Source organism: Crocuta crocuta, unplaced genomic scaffold, assembly GCF_008692635.1.
Source record: "Crocuta crocuta isolate KB4526 unplaced genomic scaffold, BGI_CrCroc_1.0 scaffold141, whole genome shotgun sequence".
NCBI classification, from domain to species: Eukaryota; Metazoa; Chordata; class Mammalia; order Carnivora; family Hyaenidae; genus Crocuta; species Crocuta crocuta.
Window position 1 is genome coordinate 7499282 of NW_027527951.1, and position 25718 is coordinate 7524999.

General features: G+C 36.2%; 1 protein-coding gene across 1 annotated transcript in view; it reads right to left on the bottom strand.

Moving 5' to 3' along the window:
• The window catches only part of PREX2 (phosphatidylinositol-3,4,5-trisphosphate dependent Rac exchange factor 2), a 288146-nt gene that overhangs the window by 202910 nt on the left and 59518 nt on the right, over positions 1-25718 (bottom strand). The window contains exons 2-5 of the mRNA XM_077752494.1: positions 14520-14591; positions 13058-13180; positions 9959-10063; positions 3713-3814 (exon numbers count right to left, since the gene is read on the bottom strand). Of these exons, the coding sequence (XP_077608620.1) occupies positions 3713-3814; positions 9959-10063; positions 13058-13180; positions 14520-14591 (402 nt within the window). The remainder of the gene's footprint in view (positions 1-3712; positions 3815-9958; positions 10064-13057; positions 13181-14519; positions 14592-25718) is intronic.

A 25718-nucleotide genomic window follows, 5' to 3' on the forward strand; every position in this document is an offset into this window, starting at 1 on the left:
GTTGAATCAATGAATGTGCATTACCCCTAATAGTCATTTTGCAGTTATTTTAATATTTACCTTAAAATTATTGTCTTTAAAAATAAATTAGATTTTTCCTTTCAAACTGTCAGATATCTCACCTGTAGCATGAAATGTTTTTATAAGTTTGACTTATGCTCCAACCAGAAATATAACTTTATATATTTTCCTCAAGTCTTTAACAGAATAGTAACTTTTTAAATATATATGTCCTATAATTTCAAACAAAATTTAAATGCTTTATATTCTAATAAATTTTTGAGAAACTATAAAAACATGCTATATGTAAAGCAAAACTTTAAATAATGTCTTACACTCTAGCAAAATAAATGATTTATAAATTATATAATGCTCCATCATTACAGGAGCAATTTATGCTGTTTTCACCAATAACTTGGATTCATTCTCTGTAATGAATGATTGCCATATGCCTCCCAATAGCTTTCTTTTTGTTTTTTGGGAGTTTTTTGGGGGGCATTTTATGTTTTTCTCCCCCATTCAGGATATCAGAACAAGAGGAATCTTTAATCTTTTAAATATATTAAAAGGTCTTGTTTGTTGTTTAGAAGCACAAAATTAAACATCTTCACCCACTGTCTAGACAGTTGTGACCACATTGCTTTTTAATTAGTCATTTGTTTCTTTACTACAGTTGCCATCATCATGTAACTAACACAATTACAGAAGTCCTGAGGCAAGTCTTTTAAAAGAATTCTCTTAATTCTTAACATATAGTGGGAAAGTATGCAGTTGTTATATTCTCCTGGGGTCCGTTATTGTTGCAAATTCTGCCATAAACTTTGACTCTGCATTCAATATGTTCACACTCTGTTCTGCAGAGCTAGCACCAAAAGAATACACATTACATGACTCCTAAGACAAGATTTAAAAAGTTATGCTGGAACACAGATCCATGAAAGAGATAATGCTAGCTTCTCTAGAAAGTCTAAAGTGCATTAAGTATTTGTAAATCATGTGAAGTGGTCAAGTCAGTCTGCAGGCTATGATTTGGGACTCCATGCAACTGTGCCCAGTGGGAATCTGTGGAGCTGAGGCATGAATTAGATAAGTGAAATAGCAAGATAAATGACTAGTAATAATCTTCTGTCAGTTACTTTCCATGAGCCCTGTGCTGATTGGCCAAACTAATAATTTCAAGTTCCACATATAAGACCAATGTATCTTTTCTTTAACACACAGGCTAATCTCCTAACATCTTTCTCTGAGTAAATAAAATCCTCCAAAATCAAAGAGATTGTCAGCATAATGGTAAAACAAAGAAAACTATCAACACCAACATATCTACTGCACAAGTAAATAGTTTCTTCATGTTTCTTTGTGAAGACAATCATCCAAAGAAGGGGAAACATGACATATTTTTACTCCTTGAAGGTACTATGAGTTGATCTTCATCTTCCTAAGTGAGGATGTGTCCATGATTCCATCTTTTGAGAAGTCAGATCAACCAGTCCTAACCAGCAGCCATCCCTAACCAGAAGTGATTTAGAGCAACTATTTGACATGATGTATTTCTCTTAGTATCCCTATCCCTTCTGATTCTTAAAACAGACAAATGTCTGAGATTCCAAATCAGGTCCAGGACTAGCTGAAGTGATCTGTCACCACATCAAGCATCTGAAAGGACTCTCAGAAAGGTAAGTCACCTTCGCACCAATCCTCCCCATCTTCTGAGGACCACACCAAAGCTCTGCAGAACCGGAGATCCCTGTGTTACCTTCTCTCTAGGGCTTCACTGAGCAACTTCAATTTACTTTTTTTTATAAGGAGAAATTGTTTTCAAAGAAATTTTACACAAAAACCCAATTTATGCAACTAACAAAAATTGTAGTTTTAAAAAAATGTATTCTTAGGTACACCCAGGGGGCTCAATCAGCAAGTATCCAACTCTTGATTTCATTTCAGATCATGATCTCACAGTTTGTGAGACTGAGCCCCATGTTGGGCTCTATGCTCATGACATGGAGCCTACTTGGGATTCTCTCTCTCTCTCTCCCTCTCTCTTTCTGCCCCTCCTCTGCTCGCACATTCTCTCTCTCTCAAAATAAATAAATAAACTTAAAAAATGTATTTTTAGTTTGAATTCCATACATTTATTTCTCAAAAAGTAAATCAATAAGAACACCAGTTAATATATGCATAGCATTTTGGAGTATTTTTAAAATTTAGATGGTAAGTAGTAATTAATATTAAAATAAATCAGAAACAAAGATATATAAGTAGTAACAGCTAACATGTGTAATGTTGTGCTAAATGATTTGCATAAATACTTTAATAGTCATATTATATAATCCTTTTGATATGCATATATATGTACACACATGGATACACATATCCATATATACATTCTTGTAAATATATACTATAATTCCATCATCATTCTTTCTATTTCAGCAATAAAAACCCAAGGTTTTAAAAGGCTAGATTATGTGTTCAGTCACACAGCTAGTAAGCAGAATACTTAGTTGTTGTTTTTTTTGTTTTTTTTTTTTAATGTTTTACTTATTTCTAGGAGAGAGAGAGAGAGACAGCGTGAACAGGGGAGGGTCAGAGAGAAAGGGAGTCACGGACTGAAACAGGCTCCAGGCTCTGAGCTGGCAGTCAGCACAGAGCCTGACGCGGGGCTCGAACCCACGAACCACGAGATCATGACCTAAGCGAAAGTCAGACGCTTAACCGACTAAGCCACGCAGGCGCCCCAGTAAGCAGAATACTTAGGCTTGAACTCAGAACTCATGTGCTCAACCATCATCCCAGACTGCATCCTGATGTTGTAGTTGTAGTTCTTGATGTTTTAGTTCCAAAAGCATCATTTCCAGAATGGCTATTAAATCTATTCACATACCTTTGCAGTACAAGCATAACTAGGATATTATAATATGTTTTTCACAATAAAACTTTGAGTCATTATAATGAGGCAATGGAACTACAACCATTAATGGGGCATATCCTGTCTTCCAGAGGCAGTGTTTGCTTATCACTGTCATTCCTATCATTTATTGTCCCATGTGATCAACACCATTCCCAGTAAAACTGATTTAAAGAGCTCTGAATTTATGTAACTTTGACTCTAACTTCATTATCATCAAGAAGTCACCATTGTTAGGGAATTCAAAACATATGCCCACAGTAGATTTACTTAAGTTAAAGAACCCTGTACATAAGGAGCTATATACACTGGTCATAAGGTACTTAATGGACTATCTTGAAACTAATGCATTAACTCTAAATAAAACTTAAACAAATACATTTTCTACAAGGAGCAAAGTCTATAAAGTAGTCTATAAAGTCTCTTTTCCCAAAAGATCTGTTTCTTAGTCCTTATTTATGTGACAAAATAGCCATTTTCCCCAATAATTATGATCTCCCCTTTCTTTAGAAAGTCAGATTATTTAGGAGTGCCTGTGTGGCTCAGTCAGTTGAGTGTCCATCTCTTGATTTTGGCTCAGGCCATGATCTCAGCTGTGAGATTGAGCCCCATGTTCAAACAGGAGCCTGTTTGAGATTGTCTCTCTCTCTCTCCCTCCCTCTGCCCCTCTCCTCTCACTCATGTGCTCTCTCTCTCAAAAAAAAAAAAAAAGCCAGATTGTTTAAAAGAAAAACCTTTTAAATACCATCAACAAAATATGCAGATACAAGGAAAATTCTACAGTGAAATAAACACATAAAATACCTTCAAAAGGAGAGGGTACTTGCAAATTCTTTGTATCGGTGTTACTAAATATCCTTCTAGGGGAACATCTGTGTTCTTCCGTCCTCCAAGTAGCATACAGTTCTGGAATAGAAACAAAAATAATTAATTACATTTTTAAAGCCAAAGCTATGACACTTTCCTTCTATCATAAAATCTTCTGCTGAAACTTTGTCAAAGCTTATCTCTATATAGCTAGCTTCTTTCTCTGAGATGAGCCCATGCTATCCCAAATAACATTTACAGAAAACAAAAAGAAATACTTCACACTTCATATTGGTTATAGAAACCAAATTGTGTTTTGAATATATATCTTGAAAATTAATTTATATATATTTTTCTGAGTATGAAGTCTGAAGAAAAAGAAGTAGGATAGAGATGGAGAAATGAAGGAATGGATGGGTGGGTGGATGGATAGATAGATGGATTGATGGGTAAATAAATAATAGACAGGCAGACACAAATATATAGAGAGATCAATCCTGCTTATAAAGGGAGTTGTGTTACAGTTGAGTTGTGGTGTGGTATTGTGTTGCTGCGTTATAAAGAGCAGGCCTAGAGACAACAGAGTTCTAGGCATGCTCTGCCACTGATTAGTGATGTAACTTGGGCTGATTTGAGAATGCTAGTTTTCCTGTCTGTAAAATTGGCATGTTTCAACCAGTGATTGCTAAGTCACTGTTAGCTAGAATATCTCACCAATGACACTGGCCAGCCAGTCGCAGAGAAGGAGGTCAGATAGGAACTCCAGAGAGGCAAGATGAATGGAGACATCTCAAAATTAGCAATCAGATAAAGACGAAAGAGAAGAGAAAATCAATTCTGATTAAAAAAAAAAAAAGGCCTATAGCCTCTTAAGCACCTGGTCTTTAATGGTTGAAGCATCAAAGCTTCATTAACAGAAAAGAAAGAAAAGGAAGGAAGGAAGGAAGGATGGAAAGAAAGAAAGAAAGAAAGAAAGAAAGAAAGAAAGAAAGAAAGAAAGAAAGAAAGAAAGAAAGAAAAGATTTGAAACTGATGCCAAAACTTGTTTCTCCAGTGTCTATCAGAGTAACTGGCAGAGAGAAAGCAGGCATAAATATGTAATGAAGGGAAAAAAGGGCCCCTCAAATATCCTATTGATAATTTAGCTACCTTTATACCACCATTTTAAAACTGCTGTTTCATATTCATTGAGAAGAGAAAACGAAGTACCAAGGAGGAAAGGATGGAAAGGAAAGACTGAGGGTAATAGCAGAAACCCTCCCCATCTTGAACAACTTGCTTTAGCTCCAATTTGTATATTCAAATCAGCACAACTAATGCCATGACTTTAACTTCCCCCAGACACTTTAGAAGTCAGAACAGCAAATAAAGGTTCTGACAAAAGCATGCTTTTTGAGAGGCTTCATCTCGTATTGCAATCAGTTTATCAAAATATTCTTTCCACCTCTGCATGGTATTATCTCCACAAGAATCATATGAAACACAACTATGTACATCTCACTAGACTTCCAGTGATGTTTCAGTATCCCAGCAGGAGTTAGCACCCTTATAGATGTGGCCACTCCCTTTTCTTGGCTCTGGGTTGAAGTACCTTAAGAAACTTATGACTGCCTAACACACTTTTATTTCTTTGTCTATTAGTACTGACAGATTATGAACTGTCTTCATAATAGCAGAGGCTGGTTGCCACTTTAGACTGGCTTACGAAAGCCAGCTCTCTTCTAATATCTACACAAAGAATGTCCCCTAAATGAGCTCCCAGAGATTTCCTGATCATGAAAACTTACTGAGGTAGAAGCATATCCAAGTGCCCCAAATAGGATCATCATCAAATCTGTAAACCCTTACCTGTTTTTCAAAGTGTAATTGTTATTATCCCCATTTTATGGAAATGCAAAGTGACACCAGCGATGTAATGAATTTCCTAAAGTCATTCAGATAATTAAGGGCTATGTAGTGCCAGGGCAAGAATTATAAAAGTCAGGTTTCCTACCAGACTATGGCTGTTGAATCACCTAAAATGAGCACTCTTGAGAGTTTTCTGGAGTGGCTTGACACAATTCAATCAGTAAACTAGACCAAGGTGAACAAAGAGTCAAGTGTGCTGAGAACAGAACGGATTTAATAAGACAGCAGGGTTCAAACACTTTATAAAGAGACCTAAAATTTCAGTGGCATAGGACCCCTAAAAAGAAAGGCTAACTTATAAGACATAAAACTGAGTAAAGATATCAGCGGCACAGATAAGAGTCACAAAAGAGTCATAGGTTCTCAAATTAAGTCTAGGAGTTACTAAAAACAAAACAAATATAACAAACAAAAATAACCAGCTTTAGGAAACAGACTTGATAAATTAAGATTTGTAAGAACATACTGTTGTAAAAGAGCAGTCACTTCCCTGCTAAAAAACTTTAAATATGTAGTTTTAAAAAAACAACAAAGGAAGTAAAACAGTACACTAACGAAGGTAAAGAAGGTACAGAGGAACAACAACAAAAACACACATACAGAAAAAACAATAAAATCATATATATCAACACAATAATATCAATAATTACACTGAAGGTCAATGAACTGAACACTCTAATCGAAAGGCAGAGATTGTCAGACTAGACAAAAAAGCAAGATCCAGCCATATACTGTTTCTCAGAGGCATGTTTTCGATTCAAACATATATATTGCTTGTTAAGTAAAATAATGGAAACAGATATAACATACAAACAGTATGACAGCTGTCATGGCTATAATAATATCAAGCAAAATAGATTTAAAGAAAAGCAATATCCCTAGGGACAAAGAAAAACATTTTATGATAAGTAGAGGTATAAATACAAGTACTTTAAATGAATACATATTTAACACCAGAGCCCCAAAACATATAAAACAGAAACTGACATAATTGAAAGGCAATCTAGACAATTTAACAATTATACCCATAGATTTCAATAGCCCACCCTCAGTAACTGACAGAACACCTAGAGGAAAGGATGCAGAAGACATGAACAACACTACGAACATAAATGACCTAACATTTATAGAACACTCCACCCAAAAGCAGCAGAGTATCCCTAGTTTTTAAGCACACATGGAACATACAGAGAAAAAAAAAAAAAAAAGAAATTCCAGGACAGACCATATGCTAAGCTATAAAAATGTCTTCATGAATTTAAAAGGATTTAAACAGTTTAAGTATGTTCTTTTACTGGAATGGAATTAAATTTAAAAAATCAACTACAGGAATATATTTGAAAAATTCCCATACTGGGAAATAAAATAATAGAATGGCAAAACCGTGATGATTCTAAGATTCTAAAGCTAAAGTTAACCTACCACAGATTTATGAATGCTAGAAGAACACCTAAAACTCCCAAGACAGAGATATAGGACCTTTTTTTCCTTGCAGCAATACCAGGAGCCAGAGAGTCACTATTTTGGGCCAGTTTCCCAAGATCCAGTTCCCACATCCCAAGACAAAGAAAACCAGGTGACCCATGCACATGTATAACAGGAGGCGGGAGACCTATGGCTAAGAAACATGCTTCTCTTAGGACAGCAGCAGGCATCACTGTCCACTGGTGAGGAGGAAGAGGGTATCTCTACCTTCTGCAGCTGTTCATGATATAAACATCCTTTAAAATATAGGCCCAAACAAAGACAGTCAGTTCCACTGCTCAGAAAATGTGCAGAAACACAAGTTCCATGCAGAATTACCCCCCACGACAAACCTCTAAATAAAAAATAGACTACGGGTGCCTGGGTGGCTCAGTCGGTTACGCATCCGACTCTTGGTTTGGGCCCAGGTCATGATATCATGGTTCAGTTTGGAAGTTCAAGCTCTACCAACAGGCTCCTCACTGACAATGCAGAGCTTGCTTGGGATTCACTTTCTCCCTCTCTCTCTGTCCCTCCCCTGCTCATATGTTTGCATGATTACTCTCTTTCTCTCAGGAATAAATAAAATTTTTTAATACATGAAAAAAAACAGACTAAAGATATTACAAAGGAAACTAGACATTTTCAAATCCTGAATGATAATGAAAACACATGTCAAAATTTATGGAATCAAACTAAAACAATGCATAGGGCAAAATTCTTAGCTTTAAACACTTGTATTAGAAAAGGCAAAAAGGTCACAATAAAAACCTCTCAATCAACTATGAATATAATGGAACTTCCTCAACCTGAGAAGGACCTCTATGAAGAAACTTACAGGTAACATACATAATGATGAAAAGCTGAATGATTTCCCCCTAAGTTCAGAAACAAGACAAGAGTATCTGTTCTAACCACTTCTATTCAAAAGTATACTGGTTCTAACAAGTCAGTGCAAAAAGCCAGAGGGGAGAATGTCCAAATTGAAAAGGAAGAAGTAAAACTGTCTTTACTCTCAGATGACATGATCCTATATGTAAAATATCCTAAAGAATCAACACACACACACACACACACACACACACACAAAACCCTACTAAAACTAATACATCAGTTTAAACCACAAGATACAAAAATACACAATAAGCAAAACTAAATAAAAGTCAAATGTTTATGTGACTGTCCACTGGTGAGCAATCCAAAAATGAAATTAAGACAATTCCAATCACAACAGCATCAAAGACAGTAAAATACTTGGGAATAAACTTAACAAAGTAAGTATAAAACCTGAATACAGATTTCTTAAACATAACAAAAACTTGTTCATATTGACAAAATTTAGTAAGTTGGACACCAAAAAGTGTAAGACTTTTGATTTTCAAAAGATAATATTTTTAACTGAACAAACTACACTAGTAAGAAACATTTGCAAACTACACAGCAGATATAGAAGCTGTATCTGAATTAAAGACCACTCACAGCTCAATATAAGATAAACAACTCAACTTAAAAATGAAAAATTTTGAAGAAGCATTTCACCAAACAGGATATGTGAATGGCTAACAAGAACATGAAAGCATATTTGATATCATTGGTCATGAGAGAAATGCAAATTAAGAATCACCTTGAGAGAAACTACACATCCACTAGCACAGTTATAATTGGAACTCATAACCCATATGTTGGCAAAGATATAGAGAAACTGCAATTCTTGTACATTGCTGGTTGATATGACACAGCCACTCTGGCAGTTTCTTAAAGGTAAACATAAATCTACTATGACCTAGCAATTCCACTCTAAGCGTCTACCCAAGAGAATGAAAATACCCACACAAAGACTTGTGCATGAATGTTCATAAAAGCATTGTTTATAGTAGCCCAAACTGAACATTTCATGACTTTTCTATACTAACAAACATCTCTGTCTAAAATGATGTCTCATGTGTAGTATCTTCAAGGTCCATCATTAATCACAGTCACTTGTTCAAATACTGGCAAATGGATAAACAAAATATGGTATATCCATACATACGGAACACTACCTAGTAATAAAAATGAATGAATATGGATATATGCTCAATAAGGATGAATCTCAAAAAGTATTTTACTCAGTAAAAGAAGCCAGGCATAAAAAAAGATTACATTGTAGGATTCCATTTATATGAAATATCCAGAAAAGGACCATCTATGGAGATGGAAATTAAACCAATGATTGCCTAGAGCTAACAGTGGCTGTGGAGATGGGCTGTAAACAGGCACAAGGGACCTTCTGAGGTGCTGGGAATCTCTATCACTGCGTAATGGGATGGTTGCTCCACTCTACAATTTGCTGAATATCACTGACTTGAACACTTACAGTATGTTCCTCACTGGCAATTAAGTTTGCCAAATTACTGCCAAAATATGAATTTATTTGTGCTATTGTAAAGAAATTAAATAAAGTGAATAAGGAATGCATGCAGGAGAAAAGTCAATCTTTAAATTTCTTTTCTACCATACCCATGATGTGTTTCCTTCCTGTGACTGCCCTACTTCTAGCTCTCTTAGCAGAAGTAAATGAAACCCTACAGAGTTGAGGGATATAAAAGCCATGGTGAACTCTAGCATATACGTCTTACCGCACTAGGAATCCATGGTTCTCACAAACAATCCATAGTCAACCAGGATAGGGCATTATCAGTATTTTCCCATCCATTGGCTCCTGCCAAGTCTCACTTCTGACAAGTATCAAAGGACTCTAGCCTCCTAGTCTGGACATGTTTAAAGCATTGCCCCACAAGTAGTTTTTACACCACACTGATGCTAGTCCTTGGCTCTTAGTGAGCCTATCAACAAATCACAGCATGTGGTAACACTTAAATATATACTTACCAAAAGAAATGTGCGGATTGTTCTTATTTTGTTAAGTTCAAGAAGCAATTTTTGTGCCTTCTCATGGTTACTACAATATTCATCATAGATACGAAACTTGTCTTTCTGTGAATTCAAGGATAAATTAGAGTCATTTTATTAGCCATTTTGAAATACTAACTGTGTGATATTTATGAACAAACTTTATGAAGTGTTTACTATATTTTGGGAGCTCTACTGTGTGTATATATATAAATACATTTGATTTATTGATTTTCTCTGACCCATAAAGAATAGCCTAAGGAAAGGGATAGGTTATATTAACTAGAGTCCAATATGATGTATGCATTAAGAAGTAAATGAACCAAATGGTAACAATTACAGAGAAGAGAGTACTTAGCTTTACTGAGAGGATTCAGATACAACTTTAAAAAAAAAAGTAATATCTGAGCAAGGTCCAGAGAGATTAATCCATCATTCCCAGGCAGTGAGAAGAAAGAAAGCATTTGGGGTAGAGGGAAAAGCATGTGCAGGCTATATAGGAATAGAGAAACATAGTATCCTGTCATTAATATGCACTAATCTGGACAGTTGTGTTTAAGAAGGACACAGACAGGGGCTCGCGGGTGGCTCAGTCAGTTAAGCGGCCAACTTCGGCTCAGGTCATGACCTCATATCTCGTGAGTTCGAGCCCTGCGTCAGGTTCTGTGCTGACAGCTCAGAGTCTGGAGCCTGCTTCTGATTCTGTGTCTCCCTCTCTCTGCCCCACCCTTGCTCATGCTCTGTCTCTGTCTCTCACAAAAGCAAAATAAACATTAAAACATTTTTTTTAAGAAGGACACAAACAGGAAAATACTCAGCAACAAGTGACTGAGATAGTGACAGACTGTGAAGACACTACATATGAGAGGTCAGTTCAAAAAGAGGTATTTGTTAGTATCATAAAGGAAATGGTTACTACTTTCAGATAGCTGTTATACTATAAAGGATTCACAACTCTGAACATAAAACTAGGACCACTGGATAGAAATTGCAAGGGCACTGATGGGCAGTGGGTAGGCAGATTAAGGATTAACATAAAGATTTTCTAATGTTAGAGCTATCACTAAAAGTGGTCAAGTAGAAACAAAACAAACAACTTTCATATTTGCTACAAAGGGATACTTTCAAAAAAGGAGTCATTTCACCATCATGATCTCTAAGTATCCTTCCATCACTAGATTTTTCTCCAAATGGCTATGCTTTATATCTTTCAAAGCCACATCAATAAAAGGAAGACACAGAAAATGTATTGATCAATATGAAAACAGGAGTATATCCTCTGAAATTTCAAAAACAGCATCTGGAAAGCAACACTGAATGCTATTTTATATAGCCAGTAGAAAATGTATTGAATTACTTATTTCAAGAGATGATATGACCCAGAATGAAACAAACTTCAGAAACAGTTGAGCTAAATTCACAGATGACAGATTCATAGTGTGTTACTGAGGAAATGGATGTCAGAGTGCAAGATTCCCATGTGCAGGACCGGACTGAAAGAGCAAATACTCCAGCTGGCAGAAGATTTGAATTCTTTCATGAAAAGGAACAGTCTGGATTAAGTGGACAAAAACATGCGTGATTTCCAGTCATGCCCAAGGAAAGCACAGCTTGATCTTGCTATGCCCAAAGAGCTTCTCCTTTTAATATAATTTATGAAATATTTCCTGAGTATTAAAAAAGCATGCAGTCTGCTCACTACATACAGAAATATAGATCTAGAAACTACATATGGTTACATTTATAAAGGTTAAATAGGAATAAAACATTTTTAATGTTTATTTATTTTTAAGAAAGAAAGAGAGAGAGAGAGAGAGAGCGTGAATGGGGGAATGGCAGAGAGATAAGCAGACATGGAATCCGAAGCAGGCTCCAGGCTCCGAGCAGTCAGCACAGAGCATGATGCGGGGCTCAAACTCATTAGCTGTAAGATCATGACCTGAGCCAAAGTCTGATGGTAAACCGACTGAGCCACCCACATACCCCAAAGATTAAATAGAAATAAAAATAAACAAAAATTGTGGCACCTGGGTGGCTCAGTTGGTTAAGCATCTGACTCGGTCTCAGTTCAGGTCATGATCTCATGGTCCGTGGGTTCAAGTTCTACGCTGGGCTCTACACTGACAGCGTGGAGCCTGTTTGGGATTCTCTCTCCCTCTCTTTGTCTCCACCTCCCCTATTTGTCCTCTCTCTCTCCCTCTCTCAAAAATAAATAAACTTTAAAAAAAAGAAATCAAAATAAACAAAAATTGATTTCTTTGACAAAACACACTTCCACAGTTTTAAATAAAACATTAATTATGTAGCATTTTAATAAATAAATGGATTCAGATTGGCATTCTGAAAGTAAGCATCAATGGAATATATATACATAGCAGCACTATTTTTATTTTTAGTATGAATGCCTTCACTTCTAAAAATAATTTTCATTTTACAGGTGACTTTTTACTTTCCAAATTGACTGCACAAATAATTTCAACTATCGTGTCCAGGGAGACACAAATGATCACACAAGCATGATGTATAATTTGAAACACCTGAGCCCTGACTGGTTATTCTTCTGTACGGCTCAGTACAACCTTCTGAGGAACCATCCTTGAGAAAAACTCAGACTCTGGCATATGTGTACCTAGAGTGACAGGATTTGTCCACCCGCAGGTTTGTCACCAGTCGATTAACAAGGGAATATTCTGACTAACAAAAGGCTCATCATGCCATTATAAAAGTAAGGATTTTCTGCCTCAAAAGGGAAATGCTCTATGTTTGAGAGAAACATAAAAATCCATTCATTATGAACAGCCTGAATATTCATTAGAATTCAAAGCTACAGAGCATGCGAAGAACTAACTTGTTGGGAAAAAGAAAAGGCTGTTTATTCTTCACTGAATAAAATGGATGATGTGAGGCCCTCACCCCTTTCTGGCTCTAAGTAGAAGATTTCATTGGCCTTAAAAGACCCCAAACTTTTGGTGTCACATTTTACTTCTAATGCTGAATTCCCACATACTCTTGTGCCAAACGTTAGACCTTAAAATCTAAGGGGAAAGAACTTTTAAAATAAACAGAAATTTATCCTACAAAGTGAAGAAAGCAGGTTCCCACTTCTTGCTGGGCATTAGGTTCTGGATGTAGGCATTCTTCCACGACTTTTAAAAATTCCTTATGTACTGCAAGGATATCTTCAATGTTTGAGAACAGCATCTGCAAATACATGTAAGTAAGTGCAATAGTGAAGCAGGTTAAAAACAACAAAAAACAACAAAAATCCACAAAAACACAAACAAACAAACAAAAATACAACAAATAAGTCCATGGGAATACAGTAGTCTATCTCCAAGCTGAAAACTTCAGGGCATAGCAAGCCAGCCATCAGAGTGCCAATTTTGTCTGGACATCCTCCCCACTCCCACACAACTCTGGGAATCAGGAACCTATTCCTGGCTCTCAGGAAAAGCTTGAGTGACTAAATCCAAGCAGGACAGTCCCCACCCTATTAACGAAAATGGGCAGCAGGTAAAATTGTGCAGGCAGATTTGCTGGCAGGCTGTGGGGGACAAAGGTTTTTTGCTCTCTAGAAAGGCATCCTAGAATGGACAGCCCTTTTCCCTGCTCTGGAAAGGTGCTGTGCCTGGAAGTGACAGCTGGGACAGCTACAGGGTCATTTTGCAGCTGTGGGAGGAGCCAGCCCACCGTCAAGCTGATAACCTGGATGCCAAAGTGAAGAGCTACAGAGAACCGGGCAATCTTATTGTCCTCCCTGAGCCACAGGTCCTGAGCCTTTTCTTCTGTCTGGAGTTCCCAATATGAGAGACAAAGTATTCAAGTCATTTGAATAATAAGTGTCATTTGCTTTCAACCAAAAGCACACAAACTAAAATATTCCTGAGATGAAGAGAATTTGAAAGTTTAATTTATGAAAATAATAGTCAGAAGGGCCTATAAAATCCTTGGAATTTTTTTTAATTTTTAGTAAAGGAAAACAGCAAATTAGCACCAAAAAAAATCAGTGATGATTTATAGAATTTAAATAATAGCGATAGTACAATTAATTTTCATTTAACTCCTCCTCCTTTACAAACCTCTTCATAATTTTCCTTCTCTGCAGCTTAACAGGAAATTTTTTTACATTTATTTCTTAATAGAAGATATTATGAGGACTTCTTCTGCACCATTGAACCATCCAAATAATTTGTTCTTTAGAGATCAGAGACAGGAAGTTGCATTTGTCCACCTCTGGCCTTTCTCTTACACATAGGTCCCCTCCCCTTCCCTCTCACAGACTCTGAGGTTCTCAGTCTGGGTTTGTTTTCCTTCCTCTTTTCAAACTGTCCTAAGGCCTTGGCCAAAAACAAAAAAAAAAGAAAAAGAAAAAAGTCTCGTCTTCTACACCATCATCATAACCCTCTGTTTCTTTTCCCAGTGTTGTTTCCCTTTTTCTCAGCGTAGCCCACACAAGTGACTGGCACAGAGCTTACGCTGGTACTGAGGGTAATCCAAGGGGACTGTGTGCTTGCGTTGAGGGCAAACTGCATCTCCTCACCTTCACTGTCTCTTCTGTTACATTTTTGTCAATTTTTGAGGCAGCACACTGGTTCATTCGGTGTAAGAATGCCTGCATGAAACAAAACAAAAAAAAGATATTTTGAAGGCGACATTAGGTTAATAAAATAACAGGGTGTTGAACAGAACTAATTTTTTTTATAGGAAACCAAAGTTTAAAACGCCAACTGTTGAATAGTTTTATTGTAAAAAGTGAAACCCTTGTTCACTGTGGTTCCTACCTGGGGATTTTATCCTTCATAGTTTGGGGCCATGACCAAAAGTGACCATGTATATATCAATTAAATTTATCCACCAGGATCTCAGTGTTCTGTAGTAAACACTTAAGAGTCCAATGTTTCCGGGGCACCTGGGTGGCTCAATCGGTTAAATGTCCGACTCTTGATTTTGGCTTGGGTCATGATTTCACAATTCATGAGATCGAACCCCATAATGGGCTCTCAGCTGACAGTTGGGAGCCTGCTTGGGATTCTCTCTCACTCCCTTTCACTCTACTTCTCTGCCACTTACACATGAGCACTTTTGCGTGCTCTGAGTAAATAAATAGACTAAAAAAAGAGTCAAATGTGCTTTAAACTTCTAAGTCTTGTGAAGCACACACGACCAAAATCTAATGAAAAATCAGATTTCTGATAAAAAACAGAAGGACCAGAAATTCCACTGACCTTTTTGGAGCTGACAGTGACTGGAAGGGGGTAGGGAGAAGATACAGAGATAGTGAAAGAGGAGGAGAGACATTGACTTTTCAAGAAGGAATGGAGGGATTTCTCTTACCAACCCTCTCCCAAGTTTTAGAAAGCAGGATCTGGTATTTCTGGGATCACGTCAGATTAATTAATTAATTAATTTAATTAATCAGCAAATTAAATTGCCAATAATTTGATTATTGGTAAATAAGTTCATTAGTATTTCAAAGATCTGAACTCTTCTTGATAAGTCATTAAGCTTGGACCCATGACTAAATATGCTATTATTTTTGCAAAGGAAAAGAGCAGAAAGAGTTATTTAAGCTGGGTCTTAAAAGAGAAGGTTTGAAAGGAAAAGGAGAAGTGACTTTCCATCCAGCAAATCTGTTTTGTGTCTTTAAGACATCATTCATTAACTATCTAGTAACCAGTTGAGATCATTGCCTTCCCTGTTTGTCTTCACAACTTCAGTCAGTACCTGCCACGTGAGGGTATGACTGAACAGCCCACCAATCCCCAGGACACACAGAGGCTCCAAGGAGTCTCTGGAAACTACATCAAAGAAATGAAGATTAAGGTAAGAATCCCCTTTTTTGTTTATATATTTATTTTGAGAGAAAGAGAGAGAGAGGCAGAGAAAAAGGGAGAGAGAATCACAAGCAGGCTCCAACTGCCAGTGCAGAGACTGACACGGGGCTCAATCTCACAAACCATGAATTCATAACCTGAGCTGAAACCAAGAGTTGGACACTTAACTGAATGAGCCACCCGAGTACCCCAAGAATCCCATGTTTGACATGTTATATTTACAAAGATTCAAGAGACTAAGAAAACCCAGTATTGTTCATAATGTTCCAAAGTTATCACTCTCAAGATATTGCTAATAAGAGTATTGGCACACACAGTAGTGGCACACACAGAATTGGCACATTTCTGGGGACAATACAACTTAAAAATATATCTCAAATTTTTAAATAGGCATTTCCTTTAACCAGCAATTCTACTTCTAGGAACTTATTCTAAGAAAACATTCAGACAAGGGGTTACAGTATATTGATTACAAATGTGGAAACATTGGAAACAATCTAATGCCCATCAATAAGGGAATCATTGAATATATTATAACACATGCAAATTATAAAATATCATGCAGAAATATAATAACAAATGGAATGTGATATAAATTACATACAATTATGTGCATAAAAAACAGATGTCTATAAAATATTGTTCAGTAAAAAAATTTCCTAATCAGCATACTTGAAATGTACATACATATGTACCCATGTATACATATTGCATATCATTATAAACACATAAATGTACATATGTAATGGCAGTGTACACTAATACTAAGAAAAAATATGTAGCACATACCAAAATGCAAACAGTAGTTAAAGATGACCTTTGTACACTTTCTGATGCTCAGAATATTTGCAAGCATATTATAACTTTTGTGAAAAGAAAAACAAAACTATTTAACAGAAACAAAACAAGCTATAGGATGTCATTCTTAGCATTAGCCCCATCTTTATTCCCAATTCCACCGTTCATGTTTCAGTCTATAACAACAAAGTCACATCAGTACTAATTAACTCAACTGAATGAAATAATTCAGCTGAATTCAATAAACTGAATAGGAGAGTGAATGTCACCTTGATTCTTTTATTGGAAAATATATGTGATATGATTTTTGAACTATTATCTAAAGTTAGCTGTAACTGGCAATGTAAACAGATTCTGAATTTCCTGACTTTGCCTATCTTAATTAGTATTAGTTTATTTTAATTTTAGTTTTGGTTTTATTGAATATTTTCCATATATTTATACCAAAAATGCTCCGTTAGCTCTTTCTACTTAGTCTTAAAGTAACACGGTAGTTTAGTTGCCTAGTTTACATTTCATGTTGACCACATAGTAAACAGGTAACGTCTCACACGAGCAAAGCTGAACGTTCGCCTTTATATTTATAAACTTTTCTTCATGAACTGAACTCAGTCACATTCTGAAGCTAATAAATGTAAGTTAGGAGGTAGTACAAATGAATCAAAATATGAGTTAGAAGGAAACCTACAAACTGAGACAGTAAACTATATCTTCATATGACTTTTTAATCTTCTTACCCTCCAAGACAATATGGAACTTTTTGTTTAACTGAAACAGATGAAATAGAACCCAGAACTTGTTAGCATTTCTGATTAAGCATTTATTTTCCCAAGAGCTTCATTTTCTACACAACAAAGGCAGATTTCAGAGTTTGCCCAGAGCACAAAATCATGAAAACTGACATTTTTGCTAAAACCTAGAAGTCCTCCTTCCTCAAGATAAAGAAAACTAACATGTTTTCAGAATTCTCTCCTAACACCTTTCAGACTTTAGTAATTAGTGCATTTAGTTTTTTTGCTATCAGTCAATGAAGCATTAATACCCTAAATACAAAAATACAAGAAGGATTTAATATGCTGTTTTACATCTGCATTCATTCATTCTCATTGGTTCAGAATTTCATCAGAATTATATCACCTTCATTTTGATACAAATATACCAGAATAAGGCTTGTAAATGCCAGTGGTTCTCAAACATTTTATTGTATATAAGACTTGGAGAGTTGTTCTAAATGCAGATTCCCTCACCCTATCCCCAGAAGGTCTGATTCAGCAGATTGGTTGAGGACCCAGAAATCTGTACTTTTAATAAGTTCCCTAGATGATTCTGATGCAGTTGGTCCAGAGACCACATCTGATGAAAAGTTATGTTTTTTCTTCCAAAACTAAAGAAACAGACTTTGAGGAAACAAGTCAGTGGGTCTCAATGGAGAAAATTTCTTGGCTTTCCAACCCTACACACAATACCCTTTTGCACAGCCACTTGGAGTTTCCACTATCCACCATAAAACCCTCCCTCCAACCATGAAAATCACAATCTGGGCTGCGGACATGAATCGTAACAATCTCTGAAGGCTAGGGAAATGCAAAGACCAGTGAGGTAAGATGGGCTAACTGAGGCTCACAGGTTACCCTCCTTGTACCTTCCAGCTTGCAGGTGTTTGGCAGGAACTCAGTTTGCCAGCATTGCCCTAACAACAATTAGATGACACATTCTGAGATATCACTACAGTCAGGGGCTACTTATTTCCTACAGAGACAGCAGAACTCTTTATCATCTGTCCAATTGTTCCATGTTGTTTCCTTCCTATCATGTATATGGCAAAATGGGTTAAATGCCATACATTAATTAAAGTTTAAGAAAAAAATGTCACAAATTTGCTACCAATATATTAAAAGAAGGAAAAAAACTCACTAATATATAAGAAAGAGATGACAGCTATTCTCTTCCTCCCTGACTGTCCATCTGGGCCACTACTTACTCGAAAGGTAAGGCAAAATCCACGATGGGTTTTATTCTCAGAATGCATTTATTATAATTTCTGTGTACTAAATTATCTCCCTCAATCCATTTTTGTCCTCCCAACTCTTTTCATTAGGCACACATAGCAGATCACTCTCGAAAGTCTCACAGATCTGTTCATTGCTATAATGTTTCCAGATAGTTGTGGGTATTCTTTAATACAACACCAAAACTCAGTAAGTGGTAGTTTCTTAGAGGTTAGTCATGATTTTTTACCTGAAACCAACTGTATCAGTGAACTTTTCATACTTGGCTAAAAAGTTGTTTGTTTTTTTTTAATCTATGCTTGATGCTGTAATTTTTTTAACAATGCTTCATGAGAGTTATAAACATCTTCAAAATATTAACACATCGTATTCAATATCAAAGAAAACTCACATCACATTAGTTAATATCAGTATCCAACTCAGTAGAGAAGTCTTTAAGTATTAGGAAACTATCCAGTTCACAGACATAAATTTTCCAAAACTTTAAATTCACTTGCAAGCTTGAATTTATCATCATCAACAAATACTATCAGTTGTTTTCCTTGAAGTGACAGGTTCAGTTCATTCTTTTTTGAATAAACTATCTGCCAAATACCCCAGTACCCTGGAACTGAAACTACAGTTTATCTCACAGTTGTTATTTCAAGTAAATATAATGTTCCATAGCAACTCAATCACAAATTCTACCCCTGGAGACAACCATAATATTTGAGTATGCAGAAGAAGTACTTAGGGGTACTGCCTGTTTCATCACACAGCATATTAAAAAGGCATGTGCTCAACAGTCATGATTTAGTAAAATTAATAATCTTTACAGCTTCACAAGAACACTCTTAAGTGAAACTGGAATCCCTCTACCACGCCTCCCCCATGAGTGACTGACAGTAAAATATACTACTAGTATATTTTATATACTGTATAAATATGTATATATTTATAAATATATTTTATATACAGTCTACATAACTGTAGACTACTATTATAGTTTGGTGCCACTACTCTGATTCACACTAAAGCATCAGCAGTTTTACACATCATTGTTTTTGTACCATCAGTGCAAGCATCAACACAGAAAAAAAAAGCAAATAAAGTCTTAGTATTACAATGAAAATAGTTTCACCTTACATATCCCCTGAAAGGGTTTCACAAAACCCCAAAAGACTGCAAAGCACACCTTTAAAACCACTGTTCTAGGCACCCTCTTAAACTGTTGGTAGGAATGTAAACGGGTGTGGCCCCTCTGGAAACCAGTGTGGAGGTTCCTCAAAAAATTAACAAGAGAACTACCCTGTGACCTAGCAATAGCACTGCTAGGAATTTACCCAAGGGATACAGAAGTGCTGATGCATAGGGGCACATGTACCCCAATGTTTACAGCAGCACTTTCAACAATGGCCAAATCATGGAAAGAGCCTAAATGTCCATCCACTGACAAACGGATCAAGAAGATGTGGTTTATACATACAATGGAATACTACTTGGCAATGAGAAAGAATGAAATCTGGCCATTTGTAGCAACGTGGATGGGACTCGAGGGTGTTATGCTAAGTGAAATAATTCAGGCAGAGAAGAACAGATACCATATGAATTCACTCATATGTGGATCAGGAGAAACTTAACAGAAGACCATGGGGGAGGGAAAGGGGGGAAAAAGTTACAGAGAAGGAGGGAGACAAACCATAAGAGACTCTTAAATATGGAGAACAAACTGAGGGTTGATGGGGGTGGGGGAGAGGGGAAAGTGGGTGAAGGGAACTTGTTGGGATGAGTACTGGGTGTTGTATGGAAACCAATTTGACAATAAACTATATTATAAAAAAATGAAAGAAAACCACTGTTCTAGGCATGTAAGATATATCAATAAACAAAATAGTCAAGAATTTCTGTTTATATTCTAGTGGAGGGAAACATAATATACAACAAATACAATAGAAGCACATTAGAAGCCAGGTGTTAAATGTAAGCAATGAACTTACTATGATAAGAAAAACAAATCTACACATATTTGAAAAACAATATAATACTTTACAATGATTCCAAAGCTCTCCAGAGATCCAGAAGTCCAGAGCCCAGAATTTATCACCATAAATCTATACCACTCAATTCTATTACTTAATTATATTTGACTTTTCTCTCATTACATTCATGGCATCATTTCTCCTTTCCTTCCTTTTATGTCTCTACTTTGCCCTATTACTTTCAGTAACCACTCTATGCATAAGACTAATAGTGGGATGGGAGTCTTGAGTCTCATCTACAATTTCCAAATACCTCCAAAGATAGGGAAGTAAGTATTCTTCAATTTTATTTTTACTGCCAAGCATTCAGGACTCATTTGGGTAGGGGAATAAACAAAATTTAAAACACAAGGAAATTACCAACTACAGATTTTTTTAAATGTTTAATGTTTCTTTATTTTTGAGAGAGAGAGAGAGAGACAGAAAGAGAGAGAGAGCAAGTAGGGGAGGGGCAGAAAAGAGGGAGGCACAGAATTTAAAGCAGGCTCCAGGCTCCAAGCTGTCAACACAGGGCCCAGTGCAGGGCTCGAACTCTGGAACCATGAGATCATGACCTGAGCCAAAGTTGGATGCTTAACCTACTGAGCCACCCAGGCACCCCCAACTACAGATGTTTTTGTAATTGTCTTACAATGATAATATTATTCCCACAAATCATAGTCTAGATGAAATGGATCAAATCCTTGACAAACATAATCTGCCAAAATTCACACAAAAAGTAATATAACATGAAGAGGCCTCTATCTACTAAAAGGACTGAATCAATATTTAATAACCTTCCAAGACAGAAAGGGCCAGGACCAAATAAGTTCACTGGTAAGTTTTACCAAACGTTTAAAGAATAATTCTACCAATTCTCTACAATTTCTTTCAGAAGATAAGAGTAGTTGTTCTATGTTCTAAGTTGTTCTATGAAGCCAGCATCACCCTAATACCAAAACCAAAGACTTCACAAGAAAACTATAGACCAGTATCTCTTGTAAATATATATGCAAAAGTTCTAAGCAAAATATTAACAAATAACAGACAAAAATGTATAAAACAATTATACACCACAACCAAAGGGAATTTATCCCAGATATGAAAAGCTGGTTCAATATTCTAAAATCAAGTAATGAAATCCATCATATCACCAGTCTCAGAAGAAAAATCCATATGATCAAGAGATTCAGAAAAAGCATTATTTGAGAAATCCAACACCCAGTCATGACAAATATTTTCAGTAAACTAATAATAGAGGGGAATGTCCTCAACATTATAAAAAAAATCTTTAAAAAAAAACCACTACAGCTAACATCATGCATAATGGTGAGAAACTAGAAGCATTCCCACTACAATCAAGACTAAGGCAAAAATGTCTCCTCTCACCACTCCTTTTTAGCATTGTCCTATATTTTCTAGCTAATACAGTAAGACAAAAAAGGAAATAATAGGTACGTAGATTAGAAAGGAAAAAATAAAATTGTATTTGCTCATAAATGACATGATTGTCTAGGTAGAAAATCAAAAGAATTGACCCAAAATATTCCTGGAACTTAAAAGCTCTCTTAGGAAGGCAGAGGGATACAAAGTTAATATACAAAAGTCAATCACTTTCCTCTATACCAGCAATGAACGAGTACAACTTGAAATTAAACACACTATCATTTACATTAGCACCTCCAAAAATGAAATCTTGGGTATAAAACTAAAAAAAACATGCATCACATCTGAATGAGAACTACAGAACTCTGATAGAAATTATCAAAGAAGACCAAATAAATGGAGAGACAGTTCACATTCACAGATAGGAAGACTCAATAACATCAAGATGCTAGTTCTTCCCAATTAGATCTGTAGATTTAAACCAATTCTAATAAAATTTTCAGTAAGTTATTTTGTGGATATCAACAAAATGATTATAAGTTTATATGGAGAGATTAAAGACTCAAAATAGCCAAAACAATATTAAAGAATAAGAACAGGGAGCCTGGGTGGCTCAGTTGGTTAAGCATCAACTCTTGATTTTGACTCAGGTCATGATCCCAGGGTTGTGGGGTTGTGGGATTTGGCCTGTCAGGCTCTGAGCTGGGCATAGAGTCTACTTAAAATTCTCTTTCCCTCTCCCTCTCTCTCACTCTCTCCCCCTCCCTCCCTCTCTCAAACTCTTCCTTCTGCCCTTCCCCCACTCATTCTGGATCTCTCTCTCTCTCAGAAGAAGCAGAAGGAGAAGCAGAAGCAGAAGCAGAAGAAGAAGAAGAAGAAGATCAGAGGACTCAGAGGACTGACACTACCTGACTTCAAGGCTTATTCTAAAGCTACAGTAATCAAAACAGTGTGGAATTGGTTAAAGAACAAACAAATAAACAGAGAGAGCCCAGAAATAGTTTTAGACAAATACAGTCAACTAATCCTTGACAAAGGAGCAATGGTTATATGATGAGAAGAATAATCTTTTCAACAAATGATGCTGAAACAACTGAACATCAACATGTGAAAAGAAAAAAAGACAGAAAGAACCTAGACACAGACCCTACATCCTTTAGAAAAATAAGCTCAAAATGGATTAGACCCAAATGTAGAATGCAAAACTATAAAACACCTAGAAGAGTATGGTGATGACTTTTTTAGATATAATACCAAAGGCATGATCCACACACAAAAATAATTGATAAGGTGGATATCATTAAAATTAAAAACTTCTCTGTGAATGACAAGAGAATCCAAGCCACAAATTGGGAGAAAATATTTATCAAAGACATATATGATAAAGAACTATTGTCCAAAATGTACAAAGAAATGGTAGAATTCCACATCAACAAAGTCAACAACCAAATTAAAAAACAGGCAAAAGAACTGAACAGGCACCTCACCAAAGAATATACATGGATGGCAAATAAGCATATAAAAAGATGTTCAAATCATACATTATTAGGCAATTGCAAATTAAAAGAAGATACTACACATTTATCAGAAAGTGAAAAATCTAAAATACTGACAATGGCAAAGGATGTGGAGTAATCAGTAACCCTCCTTCATTGCTGTTGGAATACAAAATGATGCAGCCACTTTGGAAGACCGTTTGACATATTCTTACCATAAATATTCTTACCATGCAATCCAGCAATCATATTCCTCAGAAGTTACCTAAATAAGTTGAAAATTTATATCCATAACAAAACCTGTACCTGGATGTTCATAGCAGCTGTACTCATAATTGACAAAACTTGGAAGTAAACAAGATGTCCTTCAGTAGGTGAATGGATAAATACATCCAAACAGTTGAGTATTATTCAGCCTGAAAAGAAATGAACATGATCCAGCCCCTCCCTCCTCTATTTTGCCTCATCCCAGTTTACCCATTCTGGACCATTGCCCAACCACAGGTTCCAGGTTCTCCTCAGCATGCCACAATTACTTCCACCTTAACACCTTTACACAACCTGCTTCCTCTGCCTAGAACACTCTTCACCTGGCTGCCTCCTGCTGTCACTCAATTCTTAGCTTAATGTCTCTCATGGCCATCCAGTCTTAACACGCTCCCTGATCCCAACCCCATCTTGCCCTATGTACTCCATTACTCTACTTTGTTTACCCTACTGCTCCTCCATGTCCCATTTTATGTATTTGTTAATTTACTGGTACACCGCATTAGTACTGGAGCTGCATGAAGGCAGTGTCTGCCTGTTTTGCTCACTCGGGTTTCCTCAGCATCTCAGACAATGCCCGGCACTTGGTAAGCTCTCAATAAACTTCAGTGGAAGAATAAGTGAAGAATTTTTTCTTCACTAGATGTTTTTTTTTTCTGAAGACCACCAGACTGTGTAGTATTAACTTCCCTAGTGTATTATCTTCCCAAATACCCATCAGCAACTTAGAATATAAGAATATCATATTATCTTCATCTTTTCCTTCACCATATACCAGGGTTTCTCAACATTAATACTCCTGACATTTGTGTCAGAAAAATCCTGGTTGTAGCGGCTGTCCTGTTACATGTAGGATGTTTAAGAGATTCACGGCCTATACCCACTAGATGCCAGATGTAACAATCAAAGATGTCTTTATACACTGCTACAAGCCCACTTTGCACCCCCACTGGCATAAAGAATCCCAAAATACCCATAGCAGTGTTAAGTAAATGCACAAATTTGAGGCTAAAACATTTTGCATTATCAACCTCTCTGGGCTACATGAGAACAATAAGTGATTCCCTGTGTCTTCCTGAGCTTTAGCAAAGTCTCCATATATCTCCTTACTTCAATAATTTTGTTAGATTATGAATAAAAAGCTCAATACATTCTTATAAAAATTATAATTAGGGAAAATTTATGTTTAAATTTCTTTACAAACAACTAAGTAGATTTTTAAAAGCTCCGAGCCTTTGTCATGTCTTTTCCACTCAGACACAATGAATAACAATGATAAAATACTGTTAGTTTGCATGTCTGCCCTCCACGAAACTGTACTCCCTAGGGAAAATATATATATATAGGCAACATGTTTTCATCTTTGAAAGAGATATTGGTTTGTTCTCAGATTGCCATGACAACATTCTATACATATGAAACTCCCCAAACTGATAGAATAATAAATCATTTGTCAGCAGTTCAGTAGCATTGAAGACTCACCCTCACGGGTATCTATCACTCTACAAGCCATCAAAGGAAAATATATGCCACCCTGGACTACTCAGATAGATGCCTAAGGAGATCACAGTGATACCAAACAATATGTCAATATCCCCAGCAAAAACCTTTCAATGTTGATGTTTTTTCATGATTCAGAACCAAAAGGATTTATTGTGTCATACTTGTTTAGAGCCTTTTAATATCTGCTCAGTTTCCCACCAAAAGATGTTTTATTCTTTTTCAGAAAAACTATTAATTCAAAATTAACATCATCATCATCTAGGTAAAGATAACTTTTCACCATACATCCATAATTTTTAAAATTCCTTAGCTGAAACTTTCCCAGAATTTGAGGATAATTAAAACATTATTTAATGTCTTCTGTTTGATCTCAACATGTCAAAAGGCAGCATGACTCCTGTGTTCTTCAGGAGTTTTCAGGGGAAAGAATTCGTACTGGGTCAGCATGT